The sequence below is a fragment of the Bos javanicus genome, chromosome 29 (assembly GCF_032452875.1).
Source record: "Bos javanicus breed banteng chromosome 29, ARS-OSU_banteng_1.0, whole genome shotgun sequence".
Lineage (NCBI taxonomy): Eukaryota > Metazoa > Chordata > Mammalia > Artiodactyla > Bovidae > Bos > Bos javanicus.
This window is the reverse complement of record NC_083896.1, coordinates 17,147,536-17,174,554: the sequence shown is the minus strand read 5'-3', so window position 1 is coordinate 17,174,554 and position 27,019 is coordinate 17,147,536. Positions and strand designations below refer to the sequence as shown.

Below are 27,019 nucleotides of genomic sequence, written 5' to 3'. Positions count from 1 at the left end.
TCCCTCTCCTGTAACACTTATCATCCTGAAACATCCACTATTATTTAGTTTTTAAATCTGTTGATCAGTTTCCCCACTGATGAGCAGACTTCTGTCTGTCCCGAGCAGGCTGGAAACATAATAACCTAAATCAGTAGGTGCTCAACAAACATTGTTAAGCGACAGGCGATCGGCCCAAGTCTCCAGATGTCCCCCCCAGAACACTCTGCCCCCATATTCCCATGAACACCCCATGCTCCAGCCCCAGGGGACACACCAGACATGTGTCCTCGCCCATGCCTTTATCCTCTGACCTTGGGGGTTCTCCAGGCAAGAATACTGGAGTGGTTGCTGCAGTCCGTGGGGGTCACAAAGATTCAGACATGACTGAGCGACTAAGTACCAGCACACACACATTCCTTCATCCACATAGAATGCCCTTTCTTCCCCCTTCCTTACCTGGAAGAGTCCCTGGCAGCCCTCCAAGCCCAGGGACCAGCACTTCTTCCACAAAACGTTCTCTGATACCCACTGGTTGGAATTTTTCTCTTAAACTTCTATGACGTCTTTTATCCAGTGTGTCACAATTAGAGGGCGACCTGGTATGACGATCTCTAGGCCCTGATTAGCTCTAACAGGTTAGGGATTCAATTTAAGTTTTGGCAGTTAAAAGATGCTTACTCCTTAGAAGGAAAGTTATGACCAACCTAGATAGCATATTCAAAAGCAGAGACATTTCTTTGCCAACAAAGGTCCGTCTAGTCAAGGCTATGGTTTTTCCTGTGGTCATGTATGGATGTGAGAGTTGGACTGTGAAGAAGGCTGAGCACCGAAGAATTGATGCTTTTGAACTGTGGTGTTGGAGAAGACTCTTGAGAGTCCCTTGGACTGCAAGGAGATCCAACCAGTCCATTCTGAGGGAGATCAGCCCTGGGATTTCTTTGGAAGGAATGATGCTGAAGCTGAAACTCCAATACTTTGGCCACCTCATGCAAAGAGTTGACTCATTGGAAAAGACTCTGATGCTGGGATGGATTAGGGGCAGGAGGAGAAGGGGACGACAGAGGATGAGATGGCTGGATGGCATCACTGACTCGATGGACGTGAGTCTGAGTGAACTCTGGGAGTTGGTGATGGACAGGGAGGCCTGGCGTGCTGCGATTCATGGGGTCGGAAAGAGTCGGACACGACTGAGCGACTGGACTGAACTGAACTGAACACTGAATAAGAAGGAAGTTTATGTTCTGGATACAGCTAGATTCACCTCCCAGATTATGTATATTATTATTAACAGCATTGAGCTAATGAAAACATGGGCTTCCCTGGTGGCTCAGATGGTAAAGAATCCACCTCAATGTGGTATTCTGTTTCTATAAAACAGAACAAGTAGGAGAGGATGGTGGTCAGGAAAGATAACAAACGGGCAGTGGTGTGAGGCAGGCATGGACTCAAACCCTGGTTTTGCCATTTATTAGCTGTGCAACCTTCAGCAGGTCACCTAATCTCTCTGAATCTTAGCTTTCTTGGCTAGGAAATGGGAAAAAAAGTTAAGAATCAATGGACTAGTTGTCTCCAAGTCCCTTCTAGCTCCCAGATTCCCAGATGCTTTGACTCTTGCAGGCCCTTCTCAATCCTGTTTGGAACGTGGGTAACTGTCCAGTAAGAGACCCTCATTCCTGGGCACCTCTGATTTCTAGGATGGAGTGCAGGCTGCTCGTGGGGCAGAAGGGTAGTCAAATATAGGGGTGTAATCTCTACCCCAGTGCAGGAACCCAGTTTCCTGTCCTAGAAAAGGGAGCCTTGTGTATCATGGCTGGGTAGCTGCAGTACTCTAGGGAATTAGTGATAGCTATTCTTACAAGATTTTTAAAACGAAGTCTCATGAGCACGGGCCACGGAGGGCAGAGGATAAATGGAGTTAAACGTAATGAGCTTTCTCATCCTGCCTGAAGATGCTCACCTAATCTACTGACTCTCAATAAGCAATTTGGCTGCCTAATTGGGTTAACCGGTAATTTCCCTTTTGACACCCAGGCTGCTTGATAATTTGGGGGGTAACTGTGATTCTGTTTCATTGTTTCTTTTCCATGTGAATTTCTCACTTTGCCTCTGGGATTAGAGCTGGGAGTAAATTCTCACTATGTCCCAGGCCCACCACGCCTCCTTATGCCTCCAAGCCCTGCTCGAGCAATTGCCTCCACTGGGAACAACTCAGAACCCTCACCTTCAGCGCAATCCTGCTCGTCTGGCCTGCAAGCCCAGGTGCGTCGTGTGGGTGGGATGGAGGAAAGAGCCTTCGGACACGCAGGGCAGAGTGAACGGCTCCTTCCACAGTCATCCCACAGCTCTTTCAACAATGAACATTAATAGCGAGCAAGCATTAAGGACCAGCACAGACCAGCCGCTTTGCCAAAGCTGTGGTGCAGGCTCACAGCAACACTTCAAGGAAGAAAGATGGCATGCTGTTTTTGTACTTTTTATTACTGTGGTAAAACACAGATAACCCTTTCAACCATTTTTAAGCATATGGTAATGGCGGCATTAAGTGCACTCACTTTGCTGTGTAACCAGAGCTATTCCACCATCCCAAACTGAAACTCGGTACCTGCTAAACCCTAACTCCCCGTTTCCCTTCTTCTGACCCCACGTGGCCACTGGCACACAGTTTTAGAAATTGCGGGAACTGTTGGGTAGGGAGGTGAGGTGACGTGCTCAAGGTTTCAGAGCTGGGTCCTGGCATGGCCAGGACCTGGGACCAAGGCTCCTCACTAGACGCCGGGACTGTGTCTTTTCCACCCTGCCTGTGACAGACAGAGTGGAAAAGCTGTCACAGCTCTACCTCCCCTCTTGAATATTTGTCAAGATTCTCAATTCTAGAATGATGCCTGGTCCACGGAAGGAGCTCAGCACAGCTACAGAACAAATCACAGAATGAAACTGCTAAAGAGGCACTGCGTCCACCTGACCCTGTGGTTGGAGGGCAAATGCAACCTCTGCTTTCTAAAAAAGCATTTATGGAGTGCCAACTGTGTGCCCTGGCATGACGCCAGCTCCTCCTTGCTGTGGCCCAGCTCAGTAGGAGGGGCCTGAGGGCTGGTTCCACCTGACGGCCCTGAGGGGAGAGATTTGTGTTTACATTACCCAGTCAATTCTGTATTTATTTTGGATATTAAGCAGTGACATAAAAGCTGCTGACATTAACCTTCAGGGGCAGAAATTGGCTTTAATGGACCCCATAAAAGTTATTATTGATGGCTGCCTGCAGCTTCACCATGACCTCAGCAAAAGCCTCCACCACTATCAATACTGTTGACAATTACTATTGACTAATGCGAGGCTGGGCGTGGAGGCAGTCAATGTTCCCGTGGCTGGAAGTTGCTAGGGATCATGCTTTGGTGTCCTCACTTGCTGATTCAAGTAGAGGTGGGCAGAAGGTTCAGCCTATAGTGGCAGAGAGACCTGAGTTCAAACCCAGGCTTGGCCCACCTGCTGAATTACTGGCTGAACAATCTCCAGCCAAGTCAGTAGACCTTCTGGAACCTCAGTTTTCCCATCTGGGAAAGGGGAATGCCATGCTGTTTCATGAGGGTTGAAGGCAGTGGCCCACATGCAGTGTCTCGACACATGGTAAGCCCTCAGTTTGGCCTCCTTCTGTCCCTGAAAACTGGCCACACTGAGATGCGTTGGCCAACACGTCCAGTGGAGTCAAGCTCTGTTCTGATGGTAAGATCAGACTTCTCATCACAGATAAAGGAGAAAACTGGGACCAGGAGGATGAAAGAGAGAGAAGGAGAGGAGAGTACCGGGGAAAGAAGTGAGAGCAGGAGGGCCAGGAACAAGAGGAGGGCAGCCTCAAAAGAGCAGAGACACCTGCGAAGAGCCTGGGGGCTCCAGCTCAGCTAGACACACGGCTGCAGCACGCCCTTCCCCTCTGAACCCCAGTCCTTGGCTGTAACTGAGGTTGACGAGAATGTTATCAACTCTTTGGGGGATAAAGGGGAGTCACTCCTATGGTTCATTCACATTCAGCATGAGCCACTGTCATTATTTAAACTCCAGTACAACAAAGCCTGCCCATGCCAGAGACGCACAAGATGTGGGTTCGATCCCTGGGTCAGGAAGATCCCCTGGCGGAGAAAACGGAACCCACTCCAGTATCTTTGCCTGGTTAATCCCACGGACAGAGGAGCCTGGTGAGCTCCACGGGGATCTCAGAGTCAGACACGACTGATGGACTGAGCACGCACTCACGTCAATTAGGTCAACCTGGCCGACAGTGTCGTTCAGATCTTCAGGTAACAAGGACACTAATGTCATTTTCCAACCTGGAGCAACAGGACAGGGGCCGGGGCACCCGAGGGATGTGTGGGTTTGGAAGTCCAGGCCTGGAAGGGAGGAGGTGTTGGATCTGCCTGCCCATCTTCCCTGAGCACAGAGCTAGAGTGCTGTGGCCCGGCATGGAGATAGACGTTCAGGAGGCAAGCGTGGTGTGGCCAGGGAAGCAAGAAGCCATCCCCCTGCCCCCCATCAAAGGCCGAAGCTCTCCAGGCTTGTTGATTATGTCATTATCGCCCAACAGAGGCTTAATTCAGCAGCAATTCAGCTCTCAGGGAATACACAATAATGTGGGTGGTATGCACTTCATTCTGTCATGACTTTATGGAAAAATGATCATTTGTCACCATGGCGAGAGCCTTCCAATGAACAAGCAGCCCGAGTACTTTGCTGCAGAGGAAATTCACTATGACTAGGGCTACAAGGGTAAAGATTTCAGAGTTACACAGGCCCGAATTCAAGTCGTGAATTCGGTGACCTATAGAGGTTTCTTAAACCTCTCTGGGCTACGTGCTTCTTATTCTGTGCAGTGGGGATGATAAAACCTACCCTGGGCAGAGAGGCTGTCCTGGTCTCTGCCACCCTCCCTAAGTCTTAGCTGCCAGACCCTAGCAGGACCCTCCTCCATGTGGACCTTGTCTACAGGCTGCCCACTCCTCCAACAAGCTGTAGCATGAGTAAATGAGACCAGACAGTTAAGTACTTGGCATTGTGCTTGGGGGCCTAATAATTAGCAGCAGGTGTTAACTATTATGTTTATAATTTTCCTCTTATACACCTTCACCTCCAATGCGAGGACTTCAAATCATAGAATCCTACATCTAAAAGGATCTGCAAGTGATTTGGCTCATTTATTCCCCCTAAGTGTTCACTGGAACACTGCTTTTTATTGGCTCTTTTGAAAATAAAGGGTTCTTTATTCTCAGGTCAATTTGGGGGATGCTGCTTGCTAATATATCCATCAGCATGATTAATAACATGTTAAAGGTTCTGAGAAGTCCCGCAGTAAGGAAACTGGTTCAAATTCCTTGAACTTAATGTTTCCTACACTATTTGACCACAGAGCACTCCCTTCTACCCACCCCCACCTTCAATCTAAGAAATATTAACATTCTAAGAACACCAGGAATGCTGATTTCATTAAAACTGCTTATTTTACAGATGAGGAAACTGAGGTCCTCATCTATAGTGAGAAAGGATCTACACTCCAGGTCAGTGATGGACCCGAGGCTGCCTGCCTCTTTGTTGGACACCACTTTCTCTGTACCGGCTTCACACATCAAATTCAGTGCGTAGTCAGGAAGAGAGAGGAGGGTTTCTGGCTGGGCTTGGGCCTAGATGGGAAGGAGGATAAGGGGGTGTGGATGGCTCCCCAGCGCAGAGAGGGCTGGTGGTGTCAAGGGAGGGTGAAACTACCAAGTTGGGGCCCATCACCTTCTGCTGTCCCCATCCCCTAAACCCAGTGCACAGGGTCCCGAGGAAACACCCCGAGTTCTCCAGCAGCAGGGGTAGAACAAGGATTTGCAACCCTGCTGCTCTTGACTCTTTTTGGAGATCACATCTCTCCACTGGACAGTATCCTTACCTAGACTCCTGCACGATCCCAAACCTGGGACTGTGTTGTGCATATAACTCACTGGAGCATCCTTGTTAGAGGCGAACTGCCTAAGCCTTCACTGCTGACTTGGTGTCCACCCTCTCCCCACCCCCGACACCCTGGCTCCCCAAATCCTGGGCAGGAATCACACAGGATGCTGCGTTTAGAGCTGGAAACCAGTAGGGGGCGCTGGTTTGCAACTTGCCCTCCCCACGTCACCCCTCCCACGTTTGGTGTGGCGGGGGCCAGCAGAACCCCTCCCTGGACTTCTGAGAGAAAAAAAAAAAAAAAGTCCAGCCTCCTCCTCCGTGGGGACCTTTTTTGCCCAGAGACCCAGGAGCATGAGGCATCGCAGAAAGAGAGCTCGCCTCGGTGGCCCGCTGCAGGCCTATGTTCAACTTGGAGTCCCTCCGAGATCTGCCAAACAAGCCTCCAGAGAGAGGCAGAACAGCCTGAAACCTGGCTCCCTTTCCTTCCCCCGCACCAAGGAGGCGCGCGAACAAGCTGTCATCTCTTTCTCCCCCAGCATCTCTCTGGCCTTGGAACAGGGCTGCGGAGATGAGAGTGGACTAGAGTCCAGAGCCAGCACTTCCTCAGATCTGCAGATGAGATCATGGGAAAGCTGGGGGAGAGACGGGAGTTTTAAGCTACTCCAACATGACAGCTCTTGCGTGAAAGCCATCCTCCCATCAGCAGAAGACCCTGGGGTGCAGCAGCGCCCACGGCGAGTGCCCAGGGTGGCTGCAGGCTTGTGAGCAGAGTTCTGGGGGGAGGGGGCACAGCTGAGGCCACAGAGGATGGGCTGTAAGGGGTAGGTTACGCTGCCCTCTGGCCCCTCCGCTCCACCCACAGGCAGCCTGTAAGCCATAACCCTGTCCCTTAGGCACCCCCTCATCTGGAAGAAAAGAGCAGTGACCCGTCTCTGGCCTGTCACCCGTGGGTGGGGTTATTTCATGTGACTCTGTGAGAGGTTCTGCCTTCTGACCACTGAGAGCAAGGCAATTTTCCATCGCCTTCACCAGTGCCCCCAGGTAATGGAGCAGAAAATCAACACTAATTAAAATGCGGGGCCTGGAAGCCCCGGCTGGCGGCGCAGGCTGGGCGGGCCACTCACCGGTCTCCGTGTTCTCGTGCTCCGTGTCAGTGAGCGTGAGGTTGGAGTTGGCCCGGCTGGACAGGCAGGAGCTGCGTCCTGACCGCGTGCTGCGGCCCCACAGCCGCACGGGGTGCTCGGGGGACAGTGCGGCGTCCGCCTCCAGCTCGGCCTCAGAGCTGGCGCCCAGGGAGTAGCCGCAGTGGGGCAGGCCGATGTCCGTGCGGTACAGCGTCCCGTGCGGGGGTGTCACCTCCCCCAGCCCCAGCTCGTGCAGGCTGAAGTTGGTGCCTAGGAGGGAAGGCAAAAGAACTGGGTTAGGGTAATGGTGGGGGTCACCCCCCAGAGGCCTGACCCCTGCTCCAGGACTCACCCTTGTCCTTTGACTCACGGCGGTGGTCGATGCGCAGGCCTTTCCTCCGCGTCCTCCCCACCAGCCCAAAGCCTCCACACCTTAATGGAAGGTCCAGCTCAAACAGCCCCTCCTTGAAGTCTCCCCTCATCCTACACTCTGTGCAGCAATGGTCACTACTTTTTTCTGAGCCCCCTCTGAGAGTCCTCAGCTCTGGGCATTTTGCAGAGCAGAGCTGTTTAAGGGCCTGGACCCTCTGCTGGAGATGGCTTCACTGGGGTGGGGGGGGTGAGGACTGTACCCCATTCATTTGTAAATCCCTGGGCCTAGGGCACAACCTGGGACCCAACCCTTGGGGCTCAATACACATCTGCTCAGCTGACAGAGGGCTTCTGCTCTCCTCGTCCAGGCCAGGGAGGGCCGGCCAGCAAGGAGGGCTCCTGAATAAGGCAGAAGCCCCGCCCATGAGATGCCAATGGGCTCCCCAGGACCCAACGCTCCTTTCTGGCCAGGTCAGGAAGGCCTGAAGCCAGAAAGTGAAGAAGATGGTGACAGGCTGAGAAAAGTGGGCTTTGCACAAGGGAGGAGCCTCTGCCCTCTGCTTTGTCAGCCCAGTGGGCTGCAACAGGAGTTAGCAGGCTCTGGGGCAACCCAGGGAGCCAAGCACACAGCCAAGGATCGGGGCTGCTGGCAGGTCTCTTGAGCTCCTGGGAAAGCCTGGAGGTGCCCAAGACAGAGGCCAGGAAGACATGGATGAGGGCAGCTCATTCAGGGATCAGTGTCTGTGGGACAAACGGGATACTAGCTTCCACAGGAAACAGCCTCCACATTCCGCAGTGTCTATCAGGCACGGCTTCTTCCTGATTTCTAACATTCTCATGAGTATTTTGGGAGATGGGGAAGGACAGGTGGATGCAGGCACTGAGGACCATACTCCAGTTAAACCTGTGGGAAATGGACTTGCAATCAGGGAGCACCACATTTCACCCAACCAAGCCGGCCCTGGGTGTTTCCTGACAGGCAGCAATGAGCAGGGTGTGGTTCCTGACTTCACAGAGCTCACAGTCAGTGGGGAGATGTAACCCAGACCATGATGAAGGGTTAAGGCCCTAAGTATGGGAGGATGCAGGGAAAGAGTTCTAGGGGCACAGAGGGTGGGAGTTTCAGAGGAGAGGTTTGTGGATCAGAGTAAATGTGAAGAGTGGAGTAAGAAGAGACAAGGGGAGGTTGTACGTGCTTTGAAGGGCATGACACCCAGGAGCAGTCCTGATGAGGTCAAACTGGCAAAGGAAGGGAAAAGGAACTGCCTTCGAGGCAGGAGGGGAGCCAGCAGAGATGGCCTCCTCTCCCAGTCGTGGCCATCACTCTTACCAAGAGTTCCTGTGCCTTCCCCCCGCCACCGCCCAGGGTCTTGGTCAGTTCTGTGTCCAAACTGGCATAGAGTAGCTCAGCAAAAGTTAGTTAAATAATCAGACAGACACACTTTGGTAGCAAGAACTCTTGGGGGTGGATAAAGGTGAGAGGAGAGAACTTAGCTAACATCATAGGATTTTTGAGGCTAATCCGCCTGCAATGTGGGAAACCTGGTTTCGATCCCTGGGATGGGAAAATGCCCTGGAGAAGGGAAAGGCTACCTGTTCCAGTATTCTGGCCTGAAGAATTCCATGAAGTGTGTAGTCCACGGGGTCGCAAAGAGTCGGACACGACTGAGTGACTTTCACAGGAAGGCAAAGGGAGGAAGAGAACTTTGTAGGCTGCAGTGCCCATGCCTGCCTATGAGCTGAGAATGCTTTCTGTTTGTTATTTATGAAGACAAGAGCGGCTCCTTCTGGTCCCGGCAGGGCTCACTGAACTCCACCAAGCGGTTGGCACCACTGGTCGCTTCCTCTCACTGAGATCCAGAGATGGCAACCAGAAGCAGGCAGCGTTTCTGAAGCATCTGCTTTATGCAAGTGTCGCATGGTCCATCTACAGTCCTCCTTGTTCTCCCCACCACTCTATAATTAGGAAGCATCGCTGTGACCGCACCATCCAGGTGAAGACACTTAGGATAATAAAAATGGCAGAGTCACAACTCAAACCAGGTCTGTCTGATGTCAGAGTCTGAGCTGTTAACCACAAATGGGAAAGAGCTGAAGACGCTTTGCCTTTAAAGCACCAGAGGCAGTCTTGCTAACAGGTCAGCTTTCCATGTGGATAGAAGCCTGGGGGAGAGGCCAGCTGGGCGGTCAGGCTCTATGGGTGTGTGTGTGTGACCAGCTCCTCTTGTCTCTATGATCTTGGGCAAATGAATCATTGAGGTTGTTGTAAAGGTTAACTAACAACATCAGAATGCATATAAATTACACGGCACAGCCCCCTGCTAACCTTGTCCATGGAAGGGGAGTGGGCAGGGCAGAATCAGGGAGGGCCGTGTGAACTGTCAGGGACTTGTAGAGGCCTACCCAGCATAGAAGAGGCTCTGCAGGCAGAAAAACAGGAATCACTGAGGCACCAGGGTAGGCGACTTATATCACAGCAGGGGTGGGAATAACGAGCAGCCCTGCAGGGCTGGATGTGGGTGGTGGGGTGTGGAAAGGCAGGGGATAAAACAGCCCAGAAAGACAAAGACTTGGGGAAAGCCCTCTGGTGTTGAGGAACTCATGGTAGGGAACAACGGGGAGTCAGTCTCTACTTCACTCTAGCTGCAGGGCTGAGCATGGCCCAAAAGGCGGCAGCACTGAGTGAAGAGGGGTTGTGGTCAACCCCCTAAGAGAGATGATAGTGGCCGGAACTGGGACAGTGGCTGATGGGATAGAGAAGAGGGATGGATTTGAAAGGTATTCTGGAGTTGGATGGCTAGGCTTTCATGACTGTGGTGTGTAGGGATTGAAGGAGAGGGAGTCAGGCACCAAGATATCCCCCCAGATTACTAAATTCTTAGGTCTGGGATCACCAGCGTCTTCCTCTCAAGGTCAGTGAAAGTCGCTCAGTCCTGTCTGACTCTTTGCAACCCCATGGACTATACAGTCCATGGAATTCTCCAGGCCATAATACTGGAGTGGGTAGACTTTCCCTTCTCCAGGGGATCTTCCCAACCCAGGGATCAAAGCCAGGTCTGCCACACTGCAGGCGAATTCTTTGAGGGAAGCCCACAGAGCTACTCATAGCCTCAAGGTCAGGACAGTGCTTAATGCAGAGAAGCTGCTAAGATATGTTCGCTGAATGAATACACATATAACAAACAACAAAACCAATAACTAGGACTTACTCAGCACTTGGTGCTATCACACTTACCTCGTAAACGCGTCCTCTCATGAATCCTCGAGACAAACCAGGGCAGTAAAGAATGCTCACGGCCTCTCACCGGAGAGGCTTGGAGGAGAGCCGGAAACTGCTCAGAACTCAACGCCAGGCAGGCGCTGACACGGAGCCAGCACCTAACCGTCTCATTAAGCCCACAAGAGGGGTGAGCAGGCAAATGAATGAACCAAGAGCGGACTATAGCCGAGGCTCTAAGCAGAGTCAGGCTGCCAAAATAGCGGAGAGCTGGAGTTGACCAGGAGCGCTAGACCCCACTGGGCTCGCGTGTCAGCTCACCTGCCGCCCCAATGTAAACCACGTGCGCCCCCCGTCCCAGGGCACACCTGTGCGCATGCGCGACCCAGCCGGGCCCCATTGCCCGGCACACTTGTGCGCAGGCGCATCCTAACCCCCTACCCGGGCGCCCTCACCTGCGCGGCAGAACTCCTCGGCCTCCTGTGGTACCAGGTCCTTGACGCGGCTGCCGTAGGTGAGGCGCGCGTCCTGGTCGTAGGCCTTGAGGGTCTCGCTGGAGCTGTAGGACTTCTGCGGGGCCTTGCCCTCTTCGCTGTCGGCCGACGAGCTGGTGTAGCGGCGCTCGGCGTCGCGGCGCCGGGTCAGCGAGCGGTATGGCTTCCTCTCCTTCACGTCCATGGCCTCTGGCCCGCGCTCCTCCACATCCACGAACAGGGTCCTCGCTGCGCTCAGGGCCGAGTGGTCTGGAGCCCGAGAAACCAAAGAAAGGGCGTGAGCTGCGGACCCAGGAGGAAAAGGAGAGCCCGGGGTCCATCCCGGACTTCGCTTCACCCCGCAGCGCTGCGGATGAGGGTCCTCAGGCTCTGCAGACTGAGGGCTCCATGGCCACGCAGCCGTAAGTGGCACAGGGGGAACTTGCACCCAAAGTCGGTAATGATGAACCCCTTCTTGTCCTGCTCGGTGACCTCTCCACCTGTGAAGATGCCTGGAGCCTCTCCTTCAGTGATGGGTATCAAGAAAGCTGATATAGAAGGCCAGAGAGCACCGGTTTTTCAATCGCTCTGGATGGGATCACATGTGTATAGGGGCCCTGGGACAGGGCCTCACACAGACTAGGGGCTCCTTAAGAATATGTGAAATAATGACTACATTCAGGCACTGCAATAAGCGCTTTACATATATTATTTTATCAAATGTCATATGTCCCCAGATGTTTTTATTTTCTCCAAACTTTTCTGGAAATGAGCAAAGGTGTAAGCAACCAATCCACAGTTATCACCACTAGATAATTAATTACCTGCTTATTGTCTCTTTTCTTGCACTAATATGTAAGCACCATGAAAGCAGGGGCCATGATACTTTTGCTCTCTCCTGATTTATTGCACCTCGGAGAAGGCAATGGCACCCCACTCCAGTACTCTTGCCTGGAAAATCCCATGGACAGAAAAGCCTGGTAGGCTGCAGTCCATGGGGTTGCTGAGAGTTGGACACGACTGAGTGACTTCACTTTCACTTCTCACTTTCATGCATTGGAGAAGGAAATGGCAACCCACTCCAGTGTTCTTGCCTGGAGAATCCCAGGGACAGGGGAGCCTGGTGGGCTGCCGTCTATGGGGTCACACACAGTCGGACACGACTGAAGTGACTTAGCAAGCAAGCAAGGTGAAGGCTGGTGCCTCTCATACATATTTAATAAACCAGCCAACCAATCTCCATCTGACAGATGAGAAAACTGCCATGTCAAACCTCCTTGAAGATGACTTGGGTGTGAGTATCAAAGCCAAGATCTGAAACCAGGTCTGTTTGACTCTAAAGCCCCAGTTTTCCTATTTTATTATTCCCAGGTGAGTCTCCTCCCTCCCACCACACAGAAGTGTCCTTACAGGTAGGCTGGTCCTGGCAACCATGCCAATCAGAGAACTCCCTCATCTCCAGACTTGTCCATCTCATTGGAGGCGCCACAGCACCTGCTGTATACATCTGGGGTTTGCCAGGGTATCTGATTGATGGGAAGCTCCTCATCTCCTATTCTCTTTTCCGCATCTTGACTATTTTGCCCTGCTGCTGCTGCTGCTAAATCACTTCAGTCACGTCTGACTCTATGCGACCCCATAGATGGCAGCCCACCAGGCTCCCCCGTCCCTGGGATTCTCCAGGCAAGAACACTGGAGTGGGTTGCCATTTCCTTCTCCAATGCATGAAAGTGAAAAGTGAAAGTGAAGTCACTCAGTCGTGTCCGACCCTCAGCAACCCCATGGACTGCAGCCTACTAGGTTCCTCTATCCATGGGATTTTCCAGGCAAGAGTACTGGAGTGGGGTGCCATTGACATTTTTAAAAGCTGTTATGTCACCCTCTTTCTCTTTCCATATGTCTTCCTTTGGCATTGGGGTCCAAACGTAGCCAGCCCTGCAAGAGTCAGGAGGTCAGCACAGGAGGAAAGCAGCATATCCTGCACAAAGTATGATTAGAGCTCTTTCCTGAAATATACAACCTTCTCAGGCCTTTCATAGTTCCACTTTTCAGAGCAACATGGGCATACAAAATGTGCTGTTGTGTCATGGTCCTAACAGAGAAGTACCAGAGCAAGAGCTGTCATCAAGGAGTCTCAGTGACCAACAAGGAGGGTGGTAGGTCTGTCCAACGGGGCAGTGGTGTTCAGTGCCTGCCCATGCTGTGACACAGGAGTTTAGGGGGTTTGTGACTTTTTAAGACAGGCTGGAAATTTAGACTTGGATGTAAAATGTCTGATTTTTAAATGTTATCCATTATTATATGTAGGCCAAACTAAACACACTGATGGAAACCACTAGCCAGAACAAAACTGACCCAAGTTCTGCCTCTGATCATGAGGTATCAGTATCCCTTTGGCCTGAGGAGGCACTCTTCCTTCCCAAGTCCCCCAGGGCAGAGCTTAGCTAGGTTCCAAAGCAACCTTTGTCTTCTTATTAAAGGGCCCTCTGGACCCACTCAAATGGGGTCATATGTCCTAACCCAGAAAACTGCACCACTTTCTCTGCAAGAAAACATCTGAGGTTACCACTAGATACCTTTGGGATTTATCACAGATCCCGAGTGTCTGCTGCAGACTTCCCTCTACATAGTTCTCCATGATCTTCAAGAGTGCAAGTATTTGTGACTTTACTGGTGCCTCAAAATAACCACGAAGTATATATGACAACTATATTCACCACCCCCTATTTTATACATGAGGCCACAATAACCCAGAGCCCTACCATCTCCTACCCAGGGGCATATGGTGAGCTAGTGGCAAAGCCAGCATTACTAGGTAGACTACAGTGCCTTAGGGTTATAGTTAGAGCTAGTTGAAATGAATAAAGGACATTTTGGGGGGCTCAGTTTTCAACATGGCCCTGGAAATTAGTGCTGGGATGAGGGGGTTTGATCTAGGATACACAGAGATCAAATCATCTTCCTGGGGCCTCAGGGTCCTGAGCTCTGCTCTCTTGATGCTAGGCCTCCTGACACAAGCTGTCAAGCAATGATCTTCTGAGTGCCTGAGGACCAGGACCACAGGGAAGACAGGGGATGATACTTTCTACTCCAGGGTCTGCAAAATATTTCTGTCTAAAATCCATAATTTGAAAAATATCTTCTGTTGTGAGTTGATACACAGATATATGTATGTGAGTGTGTTTGTATGAAATGGAAAAAAAAGATATAAAAGTTACTACCATGAGGGGCAATACACTCTCATATTTCCTATTTCATTCTCTTTCATTTTTTGAAAATGGCTGATTATAACTCTCTAAACTGAAATCATAGCCCAGTGCTGGCTTTTCACTCAAAGCAGTGGAGGTGATGGAATTCCAGCTGAGCCATTTCAAATCCTAAAAGATGATGCTGTGAAAGTGCTGTGCTCAATATCCCAGCAAATTTGGAAAACTCAGCAGTGGCCACAGGACTGGAAAAGGTCAGTTTTCATTCCAATCCTAAAGAAAGGCAATGCCAAAGAATGCTCAAACTACCGTACAATTGCACTCATTTCACATGCTAGCAAAGTAATGCTAAAAATCCTCAATACGTGAACTGAGAATTTCCAGACGTTCAAGCTGGATTTAGAAAAGGCAGAGACACCAGATATCAAATTGCCAACATCCATAGGAAAAAGCAAGAAAGTTCCAGAAAAACATGTACTTCTGTTTCATTGGCTACATGAAAGACTTTGTGTGGATCACAACGAATTGTGGACAATTCTTAGAGAGATGGGAATACCAGACCACCTTACCTGCCTCCTGAGAAACCTGCATGCAGGTCAAGAAGCAACAGTTAGAACCAGACATGGAATAATAGACTGGTTCCAAATTGGGAAAGGAGTACATCAAGGCTGTATATTGTCACCCTGCTTATTTAACTCATATGGAGAGTACAGCATGCAAAATGCCAGGCTGGATGAAGCACAAGATGGAATCAAGATTGACAGGGGGAATATCAACAACCTTGGAACTGCAGATGACACCACCCTTATGGCAGAAAGCAATGAGGTATTAAAGAACCTTTTGATGAAGGGGAGTGAATAGGAGAGTGAAAAGCTGGCTTAAAACTCAACATTCAAAAAATGAAGATCATGGCATCTGGTCCCATCACTTCAAGGCAAATTGATGGGGAAACAATGGAAAAAGTGACAGACTTTATTTTCTTGGGCTTCAAAATCATTGCTGATGGTGACTGCAGCCATGAAATTAAAAGACACTTGTTCCTTGGAAGAAAAGCTATGACATAGAGTATTAAAAAGCAGAGACATTACTTTGCTAACAAAGGTCTGTATAGTCAAAGCTATGGTTTTTCCAGTAGTCATGTATGGATGTGAGAGCTGGATCATAAAGAAGGCTGAGTGCTGAAGAATGTTTTCGAAATGTGGTGTTGGAGAAGACTCTTGAGAGTTCTTTGGACTGCAAGGAGATCAAACCAATCAATCCTAAAGGAAGTCAACCCTGAATATTCACTGGAAGAACTGATGCTGAAGCTCCAATACTTTGACCACCTGATGCGAAGAGTTGACTCACTGGAAAAGATCCTTATGCTTGGAAAGACTGAAGACAGGAGGAGAAGGGGATGACAGAGGGTGAGATGGTTGGATGGCATCACTGACTCAATGGACAACAGTTTGAGTAAGCTCCGGGAGCTGGTGAAGGACAGGGAAGCCTGGCATGCTGAAGTCCATGAGGTTGCAAAGAGTCAGACATGACTGAGTGAGTGAACAACAATGGCTCAGCCTAATTTGGATAAGGATTTATGGGGACTGCCACCTCAACTCGGTTCTCTCTGACTCCTTACCTCCAACCAATTACTTCAAGTAACAATAATGATGGTGGTGATAATAATAAGCACTCAATTAATTTTAATGTTAATTGGTCACTAATAGTTCATAATATGAATAATGGCATTATTAATATCCAATATACTGTTATATTTAGTAGCTATTACTTAGGGAGTGTTTTAGTTCATAACTTTTACTATAATTTTATGTGATAACATTTTAATTCTCACTTCGATCCAGTGTTATAGGTACTAGAGTTCTCTGCAAAGTACAGATGAGAAATTAATGAGGTTAAGTGTCCTGCCCAAGGTTATACAGCTCTTCAGTGATGGAGCCACAGTTTGGACCCAGGTAACTCAGCTCAGCACATGGATATAACCCCTGAATGGGACTGCCTTTATGGACTGTGCCAGGTCATGCCGCTGCCTGTCTTTGTCCCTCTAGCTGCCCTGTGGAGCCTTCTGGATGAATTCCATTTTCTTGGTCAAAATGGAAAGCTCTTCTCCATCTGGCCCACCTTCTGTGGCCTTCACACCTCTGTGCATGCCTGCTGCATCACAGGACATCCAGCTGACTGGATGGTCTGTGTTCACGTCTGCATCTCCTCCTGACTGCAGGAGGCTGAAGGCGGGCCTGGCCTCCTGAGTGTTCATGAAACGTCTGTTGAGTGAATGAATAAGTAAAATTACTTGGCAGCTACTTTATCCCTTCTTACCAATCTTAAGCGATATAAACTGTGGGTAGTTACATTTAGGCCATGTGTGCTAGGAACAACTAGGATTGAACTAAAGGCATTGCTTGGATGTATGATTTTTAAATTTCAAAGGCAACCTGGGTTTGAAGTATATGTCTACCACTTCCCAGCTGTGTGACCTTGGTCAGGTTATTTAACCTCTCTGTGCTGCAGTTTCCTCATTCAAATAGTACCAATCTCTGAGGTTGTTCTGAGGATGAAATGAGTTAATACATAAAGAAAAAGGTCCTACTGTATAGCACAGAGGACTACATTGAATACCTGTGATAAACCATAATGGAAGAGAATATATAGATATATATATAAATATATATATATATCTCTGAATCACTTTGCTATACAGCAGAAATTAAACGCAACATTGTAAATCAACTATACTTCAATAAGATTAAAAAAAAGAAATACATGCTAGTCGTTATTATCATCATAAAAGTCCCACATTTTAGTTTTAGAAGGCTCCAGTTACACGTCAGTTATAACTGGAGAGGGAATATGCCCTTGGAAACATGTTAAAAAGTCCGAGATGCGGTTTTGGCTGTTAAACTGGTGGATGACTATGTCTCTTATCAGCATGTACCTGTTGACTGAAGACACTGGCTTTGAGGCAAAGGCTCAGTAATTACAAATTACTAAGAACACAGTTCTCAAATTCATGGCTTCCCTGTTCCAAAGGAGAGGCAAGGAGAACATTTGCCTGCTCTCATTTCCTTTTCACTTTTTCCATTTTAGTCTTAATATAGTAATTCAGTAAATATTTACTTCTTTTAAACAGATGGGAGATTGGTCATGGTTCACACTGAAGCTGGCATTTAATCGAGAGAAAAAGAGAAGGCTGGGATGAAAGAAGTGACGGTGGAGAAAAGCTCCTGATGGAGCAAGGGTGTGCAGTAGAGGGATGCAGAGACCCTGGAGGGGTGGGGGCAGTGCCGGGGAAGGGTGTCAGTTCAGCCCTGCGGCCCCCAGCCATGGGCTGGAGGACAGAAGCACCCGCACACGTCCATGCCTATGCAGTCAGTCCCTCCTTAGCCTGCTGCCCTCCGAGCTCCCCACCTGACCCTCCTGACCCTTCCTCTGCTGCTTCTCACTGACTGCAGAATAATCCACAGCCCAACTCACCTCTACCAGAAACACCCCTCTTGCCCACTGAAACTCTTCTACAGGTAAGCCCTGAGCACACAAAGTTACCTTTGCAGAGGAGTTCATTTCCACAACCTGTTAGAGACCACTCTTGTGCTAGAACTCATGTCCAGAGATGAGCAGGACATGAGTTCTGTGGGGGCAGCTCCCCATCACTCTGGGGTGTCAGCCATAGGTACTATCAACGAAGGGTGCTTTGAGAAACCATGAACCACAGTTGTATAGGAGAAAGAAATGGCAACCCCCTCGAGTGTTCTTTCCTGGAGAATCCCATGGACAGAGGAGCCTGGCAGGCTATAGTCCATGGGGTTGCAAGAGTCGGACACAACTTAGCGACTAAACCACCATAGTTGCATGACCTTCTCCTCACTTTTGGTCAGTCTATAGTGAAGGAGTGTGGGCTCTGGACAAAGGTCGGGAAGAATCAAGTCTGCACTGAATGCTGTGCTTGGTGCTTCCCACACAGACCCACGCGAACCCTAGTTACTTCTTATTTTGGTGGCTGTGCCTCACAGCATGTGGGATCTAGTTCCTTGACCTGGAATCAAATCCATGCCCACTGCACTGGAAGCACAGAGTGTTAACCAGTTAAGCCCCCTGATCACTTCTCAGTTTAGAGACTGGACTCAGCGAGCCAGGTGGTTGATAACATTCACACAGCCAGTAAGCCAGCGATTCTAAAATCAATATATATATATATACATTTTTTTTTCTTTTCCTTGGAGCTGGATGCAGATGGATCTGAAGGTTTGAACAGTGTATGAATGTGGAGACATGTGCTGATGACAGCAAAAGAGGCAGCGACAATAAAACAGCGGTTAATTGAACACCTACTCATGCCGGAGCTTTGTAGGTGTTGTTTCTAATCCCCTGCAACAACTCTGCAGGTTAGATGTTATCTTCTTATTTCATATTTTCTCTTATTTACTCTTAGTTTACAAATGAGATAACAAGCTCAAAGAGATTAAGTGATTTAAATCACATGGCTTCCAAATGTCTGGGTCTAGATTTGAATCAGAAGAAAATGTTTAATCCTGAAGAAAGGTATTGCACACCTAGAGCCAGAGGTTAAGTTGTTTAGTAAATGATCGCTAAGGACCCTTCCTGCTAAGTGCTGTGGAAGATGCATGGCGGCGAGGTATGAAACTGCCTTCCTGCCTCCCCTCCTCCCCTCTCCTCCCATCCCTGCCTCCCTCAACACTGACTCCCTACCCTGCTCTGCAAGCCTTGTGTGAGGCTTCAGTGGACAAGGCAAACGAGTTTCCTACAGCTTGGAGTTTCTAGACAAATCAGGCTGGGGAGGCACACCAGAATGGCTGCGAATGTAGGTCGGGTGGACAAAGGTGCAGAGGCGAGTCAAGGACCACCGCCCAGAGAAAGCGACATCCAAACCATGACCAAAGAAAGTCACGTAAAAGTGAGCCAGGCCAGATGGTCTTCAGGTAAGGAGAGAACGAAGTCTCGATCTGCGATTTTCCCATTTTCTCTGACCTATACTAAAAAATACTTTTATTTCACCCACTTGAATCCACAGATTTCTAACAAAAACAAAAAACTTCAAAAAACATGCCTAATCTTTCCTCAAGAGTGGAATCTGATGTTTTCTATCTTATTCTAGACTACTAAAATAGAAATATGGATGGGTTGCCAACCTAGAGTCTGAGGAAGAGCATTCTAGGTCACAGCCTGGATGAAAGGGGGGGGGCGGGGGTGGGTGGTGAGGGAGACTGGGAACAGACCGAGTTCAGACTTCAGAGAGGGAAAGAGGTTTGAGGTCAAGCTTGAGAGGTGAGGAGTGAGCAGGCTGGTAGAAGAAATAAAAAGATATTTCCATGAGTTATTATAGCGTAAGTGGACAGTACAAAGTGAAAAGGCAAGTGGTAGGAAACCTGGGCCTGGAAACCCCAGCAGAGCATGCCCTCTGGCTTGGCAGTCCCCAGCCTCTGTGGCACCAGGAGCCGGTTTCAGGGAAGATAGTGTTTCCATGGACCCGGGCTTGGGGTAGGGAATGGTTTCGGGATGATTCAAATGAATTACATTTATTGTGCACTTTATGTCTGCTATTAGAACATCAGCTCCACCTCAGATTAGCAGGCCTTAGATCCTGGAGGTTGGAGAACCTTGCTCTAGCTGGTTTTCTGGGGGTGGGAGCAGACCTCCAAGAAAGGCAAGGATGTGGGATTCAGGAAGAGAAGAGGAGATGGGGAAACAAAGCTTTTGGTGTTTGGGAAAAACTCACAAAGCCAACCTGGGCCCTGCACATGGGCTCCAGCAATATTTATGAGGGCAGGGGCCTGGAGCATTCACACAGAGACCTCATCAGACGTACAGCCCTGCCGAGGACCCTTTGCCCCTGCCAGAGCCTCAGGGAAACGGGGGCTGTTACCACCCTGGGTTTCCCTGCAACCTCAGAAACGACCAGAGACGAGCCAGGAAATTGACTGAATTCCTACTGGACTAAAGTTTTATAAGTTTTCCTTAACACAAGCACACGGTGATATTTTCAGTTCTTAGTGTGTCAAAAAGTGCCCATAAATATTTCAGAGCTAAAATGTGTTCTGCAAAATGTAAGTCCTGGGCAGCATGTGTGTGTGTGTGTGTGTGTGTGTGTGTGTACATGCAGAAAGTCATCATAAATTTTAACTTTGCTTAGTCCTTCAAAGTCTGCTCTGGCGAGTCCTTTGTTTTCAATTCCAGCACGATATGAAGATGAATGCCAGGGAGAGAGGCACCTCCTCTGTGGCAGGTACTGTGCTGGTTCATGCACAAGCCACAGAGGCAGGCACCAGTATCCCCACTTTACAGATTTGGAAACTGAGGCTCAGAGTAGCAAAGGGATGCTCCATTCACACAAAATGCCACGGCTGGAATCCAGGTGCTCTGTGCTCCCTGTGGCAGCCCCCAGAGCACATTTCTCTGACCTGACACATTAGGGAATCCCCTGCCTTTTAAAGTGCCGAGACAGTGGTTACGACAAGGGCAGGGAAAGGCAAGGACTTGGTGTGCATTACCTCATTTAGCCCTCACCACGCCCCAGAACCGTTCTCTTTTAACAGACGAAAGAAACTGGGATGTTTAGAGGTTAAGTGCTTTGCCCAGAGGACCACAGCAAGGAAGGGGAAGAGCCAGGATTCAAACTTGGGTCTCTGTGACCCTCGGGCTCAAGCTTTTAACCAGAACCCATACTGCTTCTCACATCACCCCTTATCCTAATGTGCTTAAATGTTCTATCTGTTCTTCCACCTTGTGTTTTAAGCAACGTTAATTCTTCTGATCAACTAAGTTAGCACCTGACCTGGACTTGTACAGTTTCACCTCTAAGTGTTCCCGCCCAGAAAGCCAGCACTGTGGGCCAGGGAAAGGGCTTCCTTGGGGACATGGTGGACTGTGGCCCTGTGCCCAGCCTGGCTGCGGGGACATCCCTCATCAGCGGCTGGCAGGCAGGTGACAGATGGTCCCGCTGCCCACAAAAGCCATGTCGCCCTTCTGTTGGAAGGCTTGTCACAGGTCAGGCACCAAAGGGCCCATGGTTGCTGTACGGGCACAGCTCCCCTAATTCCGGCTGGGGGAGCTCCCACCAGGGCGTCCCCAGCCCTGAACCCCCAGGGCTGAGCCCATGCAGGACACAGAACAAAGTCAGTCCTCAGCCAATGGGAGCTATCACTGGGGCTGTAGTGTCTGGATTCCTCCAGCTACAGTCTCCTCTCCCAAAGCTATTTGCCTGCCAATGATTCCCCTTTACAAATGGTGACATCTCAGAATCAGAAAATGTGGCATTTATTGTCTTAAGAGTGAAAGCACCAGCAAAGGTCAGCACGTCCACGTCCCACCCACACCGGGCGGTCGCACCACCTCCAGAGCCGGGGACTTGACTGCCTCCAGAGACAGCTGTGGCTGTGGGATTGTGCTTCCTGCCATGGAGCCACACCTGCTTCCTTTCAGCTTCCTTCCACAGGCCTCAGCTCTGCCCCCTGGGGTCTCAGGCAATGAGTCTAACAATTTGTGCTGGCAGCCTTCCGGGCTGAAGAGGGACCAATCTGTGTGTCCTTGAGTCTTCTCGTCAGATGGAACATCTCGGCATCCCAGTCACCTCTCCCCAGGTTCATCCATCTCACTCCCTTTTCCCATCTAACGAGGCTTCATCAGACCTAGGGTGAGGTTTCTTGCCTGAGATGGCCCCCCTCTGTGGAGTGTTTCTTCTAGGGTCTCTCTCGCCTTTTAAGACAGACCACTTTCTGTCTATGGAATGTGCAGCTCTCTAAATAAATCCACTTCTTATCTGTCACTTTGCCTCTCACTGTATTCTTTCTGCCATGAGACATAAAGAACCCGAGCTTCAGTAAGTCCTGACTCTAGAAGCTAAGGTCCTCACACACTCAAATGGAAGATGGGATGAAATCCATCCTCCTGACCTCAATCAAATAAAGCTTGGGCTCTGTTCACCTCTGCCCCCATTCTATTTTCAGTTCTCCTCTGCTCAACTCCTTTCACAAATAGCATGTACCTTTAGTTTAAAACTTCTCCAACTTTGCTCTTTGGGGAGACACTGCTTTAGTAAAAGGAGGAGAAGGGGATGGCAGAGGATGAGATGGTTGGATGGCATCACCAACTCGATGGACATGAGTTTGAGCAAGCTCCGGGAGTTGGGGATGGAGTGGGAAGCCTGGTGTGCTGCAGTCCGTGGGGTTGCAGAGTCAGACACGACTGAGCAACTGAACTGCTGAACTGCTTTGGTAAAAGATCCCATTGTTCTCCTTACTTGCTGCAAGTAATTAATCCTTCCTTCTCCACAACCCTCCTTCCCCTAAAACAATCTAGGGTGAGACTTGGGGGACAAGTAGTTTGACCAGAGCAGTCAGAGGACAGACGTGTCTACGGTGATTCCAACACAGTGAACACAAAAGAGCAGCTGACCCAGACACTTGGGCGAAGAGGGTCACCAGCTCGGGTGTCCTGAAGGAGGTGACACCTGGGCTGAGGAGGGAAGGCTGTGTGCTGTGCTTAGTCGCTCAGTCATGTTTGACTCTTTGAGACCCCATGGACTATAGCCCGCCAGGCTCCTCTGTCCCTGGGATTCTCCAGGCAAGAATACTGGAGTTGGTTGCCATTGCCTTCTCCAGGGGATCTACCTGGCCCAGGGATCGAACCCAGGTCTCCTGCATTGCAGACAGATTCTTTACCATCTTTACCAGGGAAGCCCAAAGGAGCTACCTGGGGGACAGGGGGAAGAGAGTGCTCAGGATTGCTCACATGCCTCTCTCACGGGGCACAGTCTGCATGTCCCTCACCCTCTCTTCAGCACTGGACTCCATATTCCCATGGGGAACACAAACCTGTGTGGCTTCTTTGAAAGGGAGGTACCCTGTGTGCTGAGACTCAATATTTCCATGAACACCACCTTGAGAAACAGTCTCTTCTGCAGTGCAGCACCCCCTGAAAAGGGTCCTCTTTCCTTCTCCCTAGAAAACCAGTATAAGCGCTGAAGCCCTCTCGACTCTCTGTAAAATGTATACAATGGTCCCGCACCGATTTCTCATTTTTTAGGGGTTTGTTCTGAGACCACACTTTGAGATAAGCAGGAGTGGGGAGAGATAGGCCGATTAATTGCACATCCCCTGTGGTATTCAAGGCTTACCCTGTAATGACCTGGGGTTCCTGGGTCAGGCCTCCATTCTGCAAGCGGGGGAGCCCTGAGTGGGGAGAGCTAGAGGGGAAGACCAGCCCCACGGAGAAGCAGGGCTAGTTTACGGCTCTTGGAAACAGTGAGACTCTTGGTTTTACCACTAATTCCCTTGATCCCAGAATTTAATACGGACTCTAAGATGTGCAAAGATTGCAACTGCTGTGCCCTCTGAGAGCGGCCCAGGGCCTTGTGGTCATGGAGAGGTGGAGATGGGGCTCAGAGGCTGTGACAGCCCACAAGTGAAGAGCCAGGCGCTCTCAGCTTCCTTGTGTTTCCGTCCATGGCCTCTGTTTCCTTTTTTGCAACATGGGGTGGGGGTGGGGCAGGCCCCACATAATCCATGCCTGAGGTTTGCCTTTATGTTCCCAGACAGACAGACACACACAAACACCACACAGACAGACTGCAATTCAGAGCGCTTTGTCAAGGCCCAGGGGTTCTGGAAAAGTGCAAAGCCCCTTGTGGGAAGTGCCAGGAGGGGTGCTCCCCACAGACAAAGCTTATCAGCAAAGGTGCCCCAGAAATGGATGTCCAGGTGGGAAAGCAAGGGAGACAGAAGCAGCTTGGGCAGAATTTTGCTTCTATCTCTGTGTACTCAAGTCTCAAAGAGGTGGAGGAAAAGGCTCGTAAAAATGGGGAAACCCCAACTGCCTGAAGCTGCCGCCATTTCCAATAATTAAAGGCAGACTTGATAGATATTAGGGCCCTCTTTCCAGCAGCTGGGTGGTCAGGCAATTTTTACTTCAATAATTAGCTGCTGTAAGTCACACAGAACTGGAGACAGATAAAGGCAGGGCCAGTCTCTCATGGAGTTAATTGTGCCCAGGGTTCTACACACCTAATCAAGCTTGCATGGCTCCCATCCCTTTCATCCAAGGCCTCAAAGGACTTTGCTTGTGGTAATTAAGTCTCCTAAATAAAGAAAGCTGAGCACTGAAGAATTGATGCTTTTGAACTGTGGTGTTGGAGAAGACTCTTGAGAGTCCCTTGGACTGCAAGGAGATCCAACCAGTCCATCCTAAAGGTAATTAGTCTTGAATATTCATTGGAAGGACTGATGCCTAAACTCCAATACTTTGGCCAGCAGATGCAAAGAACTGACTCACTTGAAAAGACCCTGATGCTGGGAAAGGTTGAAGGCAGGAGAAGGGGACGGCAGAGGATGAGGTGGTTGGATGGCATCACCGACTCAATGGACATGAGTTTGAGTAAATTCTGGGAGTTGGCGATGGACAGGGAGGCCTGGCGTGCTGCAGTCCATTGGGTTGCAAAGAGTTGGACACGAATGAGTGACTGAACTGAAGTGAACTGAAATGCCGTAAAGAAAGGGACTCTCCTTGGCGGTCTGAGTGAAGAAGAGGAGGCTGGGGTGAAAGTAGGGTGGTTGGCCTCGCCCCTGGCCCCCAGGCTTGGGGACAGAGGACAAGGAAGAGGCCCCAGTCCTGACGCTGGGCCTTTTAAGCCTCTGGCTGGTGTGTTCGGCCCTGAGACAGGACAACTGCAAGCCTTATGGCATCACTGGCTACCTCCTGTGGAGCCTGGTTCAACCTGCCCCAATGTGGTCCAGATGGGCATCCAAAGCCTTTCTAAATGTTGCAAGCTGGACGGTCTCTGGGGGATGTATTTATTAGATGCATCACATCAGGTAGGGGTAACTCAAAGACCACTCTCTATTTTCAGAGTTAGAAGGGAGCGCCAAGGATGTAGCGGGCCAGCCCATCGATGTTTGCTTCCCTCTGCATCCTCATGGAGCCCAGCCTTTGCTTGATCTCCGATGACACTGCTTACTCCTAACATATTTCAGACCCTAAGCTTGACCTTAGTTCATTCTGATGGTTGATGGTGAGCTGAAATTGCCTTCCTTTGGGAGACTTCCCACTGACCTTATCTCTACCTTAAAATCTCACAGAGAAGCCCTACCCCTCCGCTCCAGATCATGCTCTCTCCCCCTCAGGCTCCAGAGGAGCACAGTGGTGAAAAACACAAGCTGTATGTCAAAAGCCCACTCCCTCCCCAAAATGATACAACTGGAACTCATGGAAACTCCAGCTCATGCTCTGTGGAAGACTTGTCAAAAAGATGAAAGGACAAGCTACGGGGTGGGAGAAGATATTTGCAAACCACATATTCAACAAAAGCTTAGCATCTAGAGTGCATAAACAACTCTCAAAACCCAGTAGTGAAAAAAAAAATTACCCAATTAGAAAATGGCCCAAAGATGAACAGACATTTCACTGCAGAGGATATGCAGATGGCACACGAAAAGATGTTCAACATCACGGGCCAGCAGGGAAATGCAAATGAAGCCCCAGCATCACCACACACCCATCAGAAGAGCGAAGGTGAAAAATTGTGACACCTCTGAACGCTGGCGAGGGTGCAAGACTCTGGATCACCCACTCATACATTTCTGGTAGGAATGCAAAACAGTAGAGCCCCTCTGGAAACCAGCTTGGCAGTTTCTAATGAAACTAAATACCCAATTACTATACAACCAAGTGGTTTCCCTCTTGGGCATTTGTCCCTCAGAAACAAAAACATGTTTACACAAGGATCTGTACAGAGATGTTCACAGAAGCCCTACTCATAAGAGTTAAAAACGGGAACCAGTCCAGATGTCCTTCCATAGGCGAATGGCCAGGTAAATGGAATGCCATGAGAATATTACTTGGTGAGAAAAAGGAATGAATTGATGATACTAATGAATCTCTAGAGAATTATGCGGAGTGAAAAAAGCCAATCACAAAAGCTACGGACGGCATGATTCCATTTATAGAACAGTTTTGAAATGACAGCCTTTTAGCAAAGGAGAACAGATTAGTAGTTGCCAGAGGTTAGGGACGGGGAGGGGTGGGAAGAAGGCGGTGTGGCTAGAAGAGGGCAGGCAGAGGGGTGCTTGTGGTGACAGAAATGCTCACTGTCTTGATTGGATGCAGATGACAAAATAGTGTAGAAGTAAACACACATACACACACAAATAAGTACAGGTAAAATTGAGGAAATCTGAATAAAACGAGTAGGTTGTACCAACGTCCATACCCTGGTTGCAATATCTATTCTCTTACTGTATTTTTGGAACATGTTACTATACTACTGGGGGAAACTGGGACTAGGGGACCCTGGATATCTCTGGACTATTTTTTACAACTGCACAGAAAACTACAATCATCTTAACAAAAATTTCAATTAAAATTGGTACAGCCACTGTGGAAAACAGTATGACAATTTCTCAAGAAACTAAGAATAGAACTACCATGCTGCTGCTGCTGCTAAGTCGCTTCAGTCCTGTCTGACTCTGTGAGACCCCATAGACGGCAGCCCATCAGGCTCCCCCGTCCCTGGGATTCTCCAGGCAAGAACACCAGAGTGGGTTGCCATTTCCTTCTCCAATGCATGAAAGTGAAAAGTGAAAGTGAAGTCGCTCAGTCGTATCTGACCCTCAGCGATCCCATGGATTGCAGCCTTCTAGGCTCCTCCATCCATGGGATTTTCCAGGCAAGAGTACTGGAGTGGGGTGCCATTGCCTTCTCCTAGAACTACCATATGACCTA

The 27,019-nt window shown here is 49.6% G+C and overlaps 1 protein-coding gene across 8 annotated transcripts in view; it reads right to left on the bottom strand.

Annotated features, from left to right (window-relative positions):
• TENM4 (teneurin transmembrane protein 4) overlaps positions 1–27,019 on the bottom strand; it is an 854,243-nt gene that overhangs the window by 435,980 nt on the left and 391,244 nt on the right. For all 8 annotated transcript variants that reach the window (XM_061407667.1, XM_061407664.1, XM_061407669.1 and 5 more), the window contains 2 exons: positions 11,070–11,357; positions 7,026–7,295 (listed from right to left, as the gene is read on the bottom strand). In XM_061407667.1, the coding sequence (XP_061263651.1) occupies positions 7,026–7,295; positions 11,070–11,292 (493 nt within the window). In that variant the 5' untranslated portion in view covers positions 11,293–11,357. The remainder of the gene's footprint in view (positions 1–7,025; positions 7,296–11,069; positions 11,358–27,019) is intronic.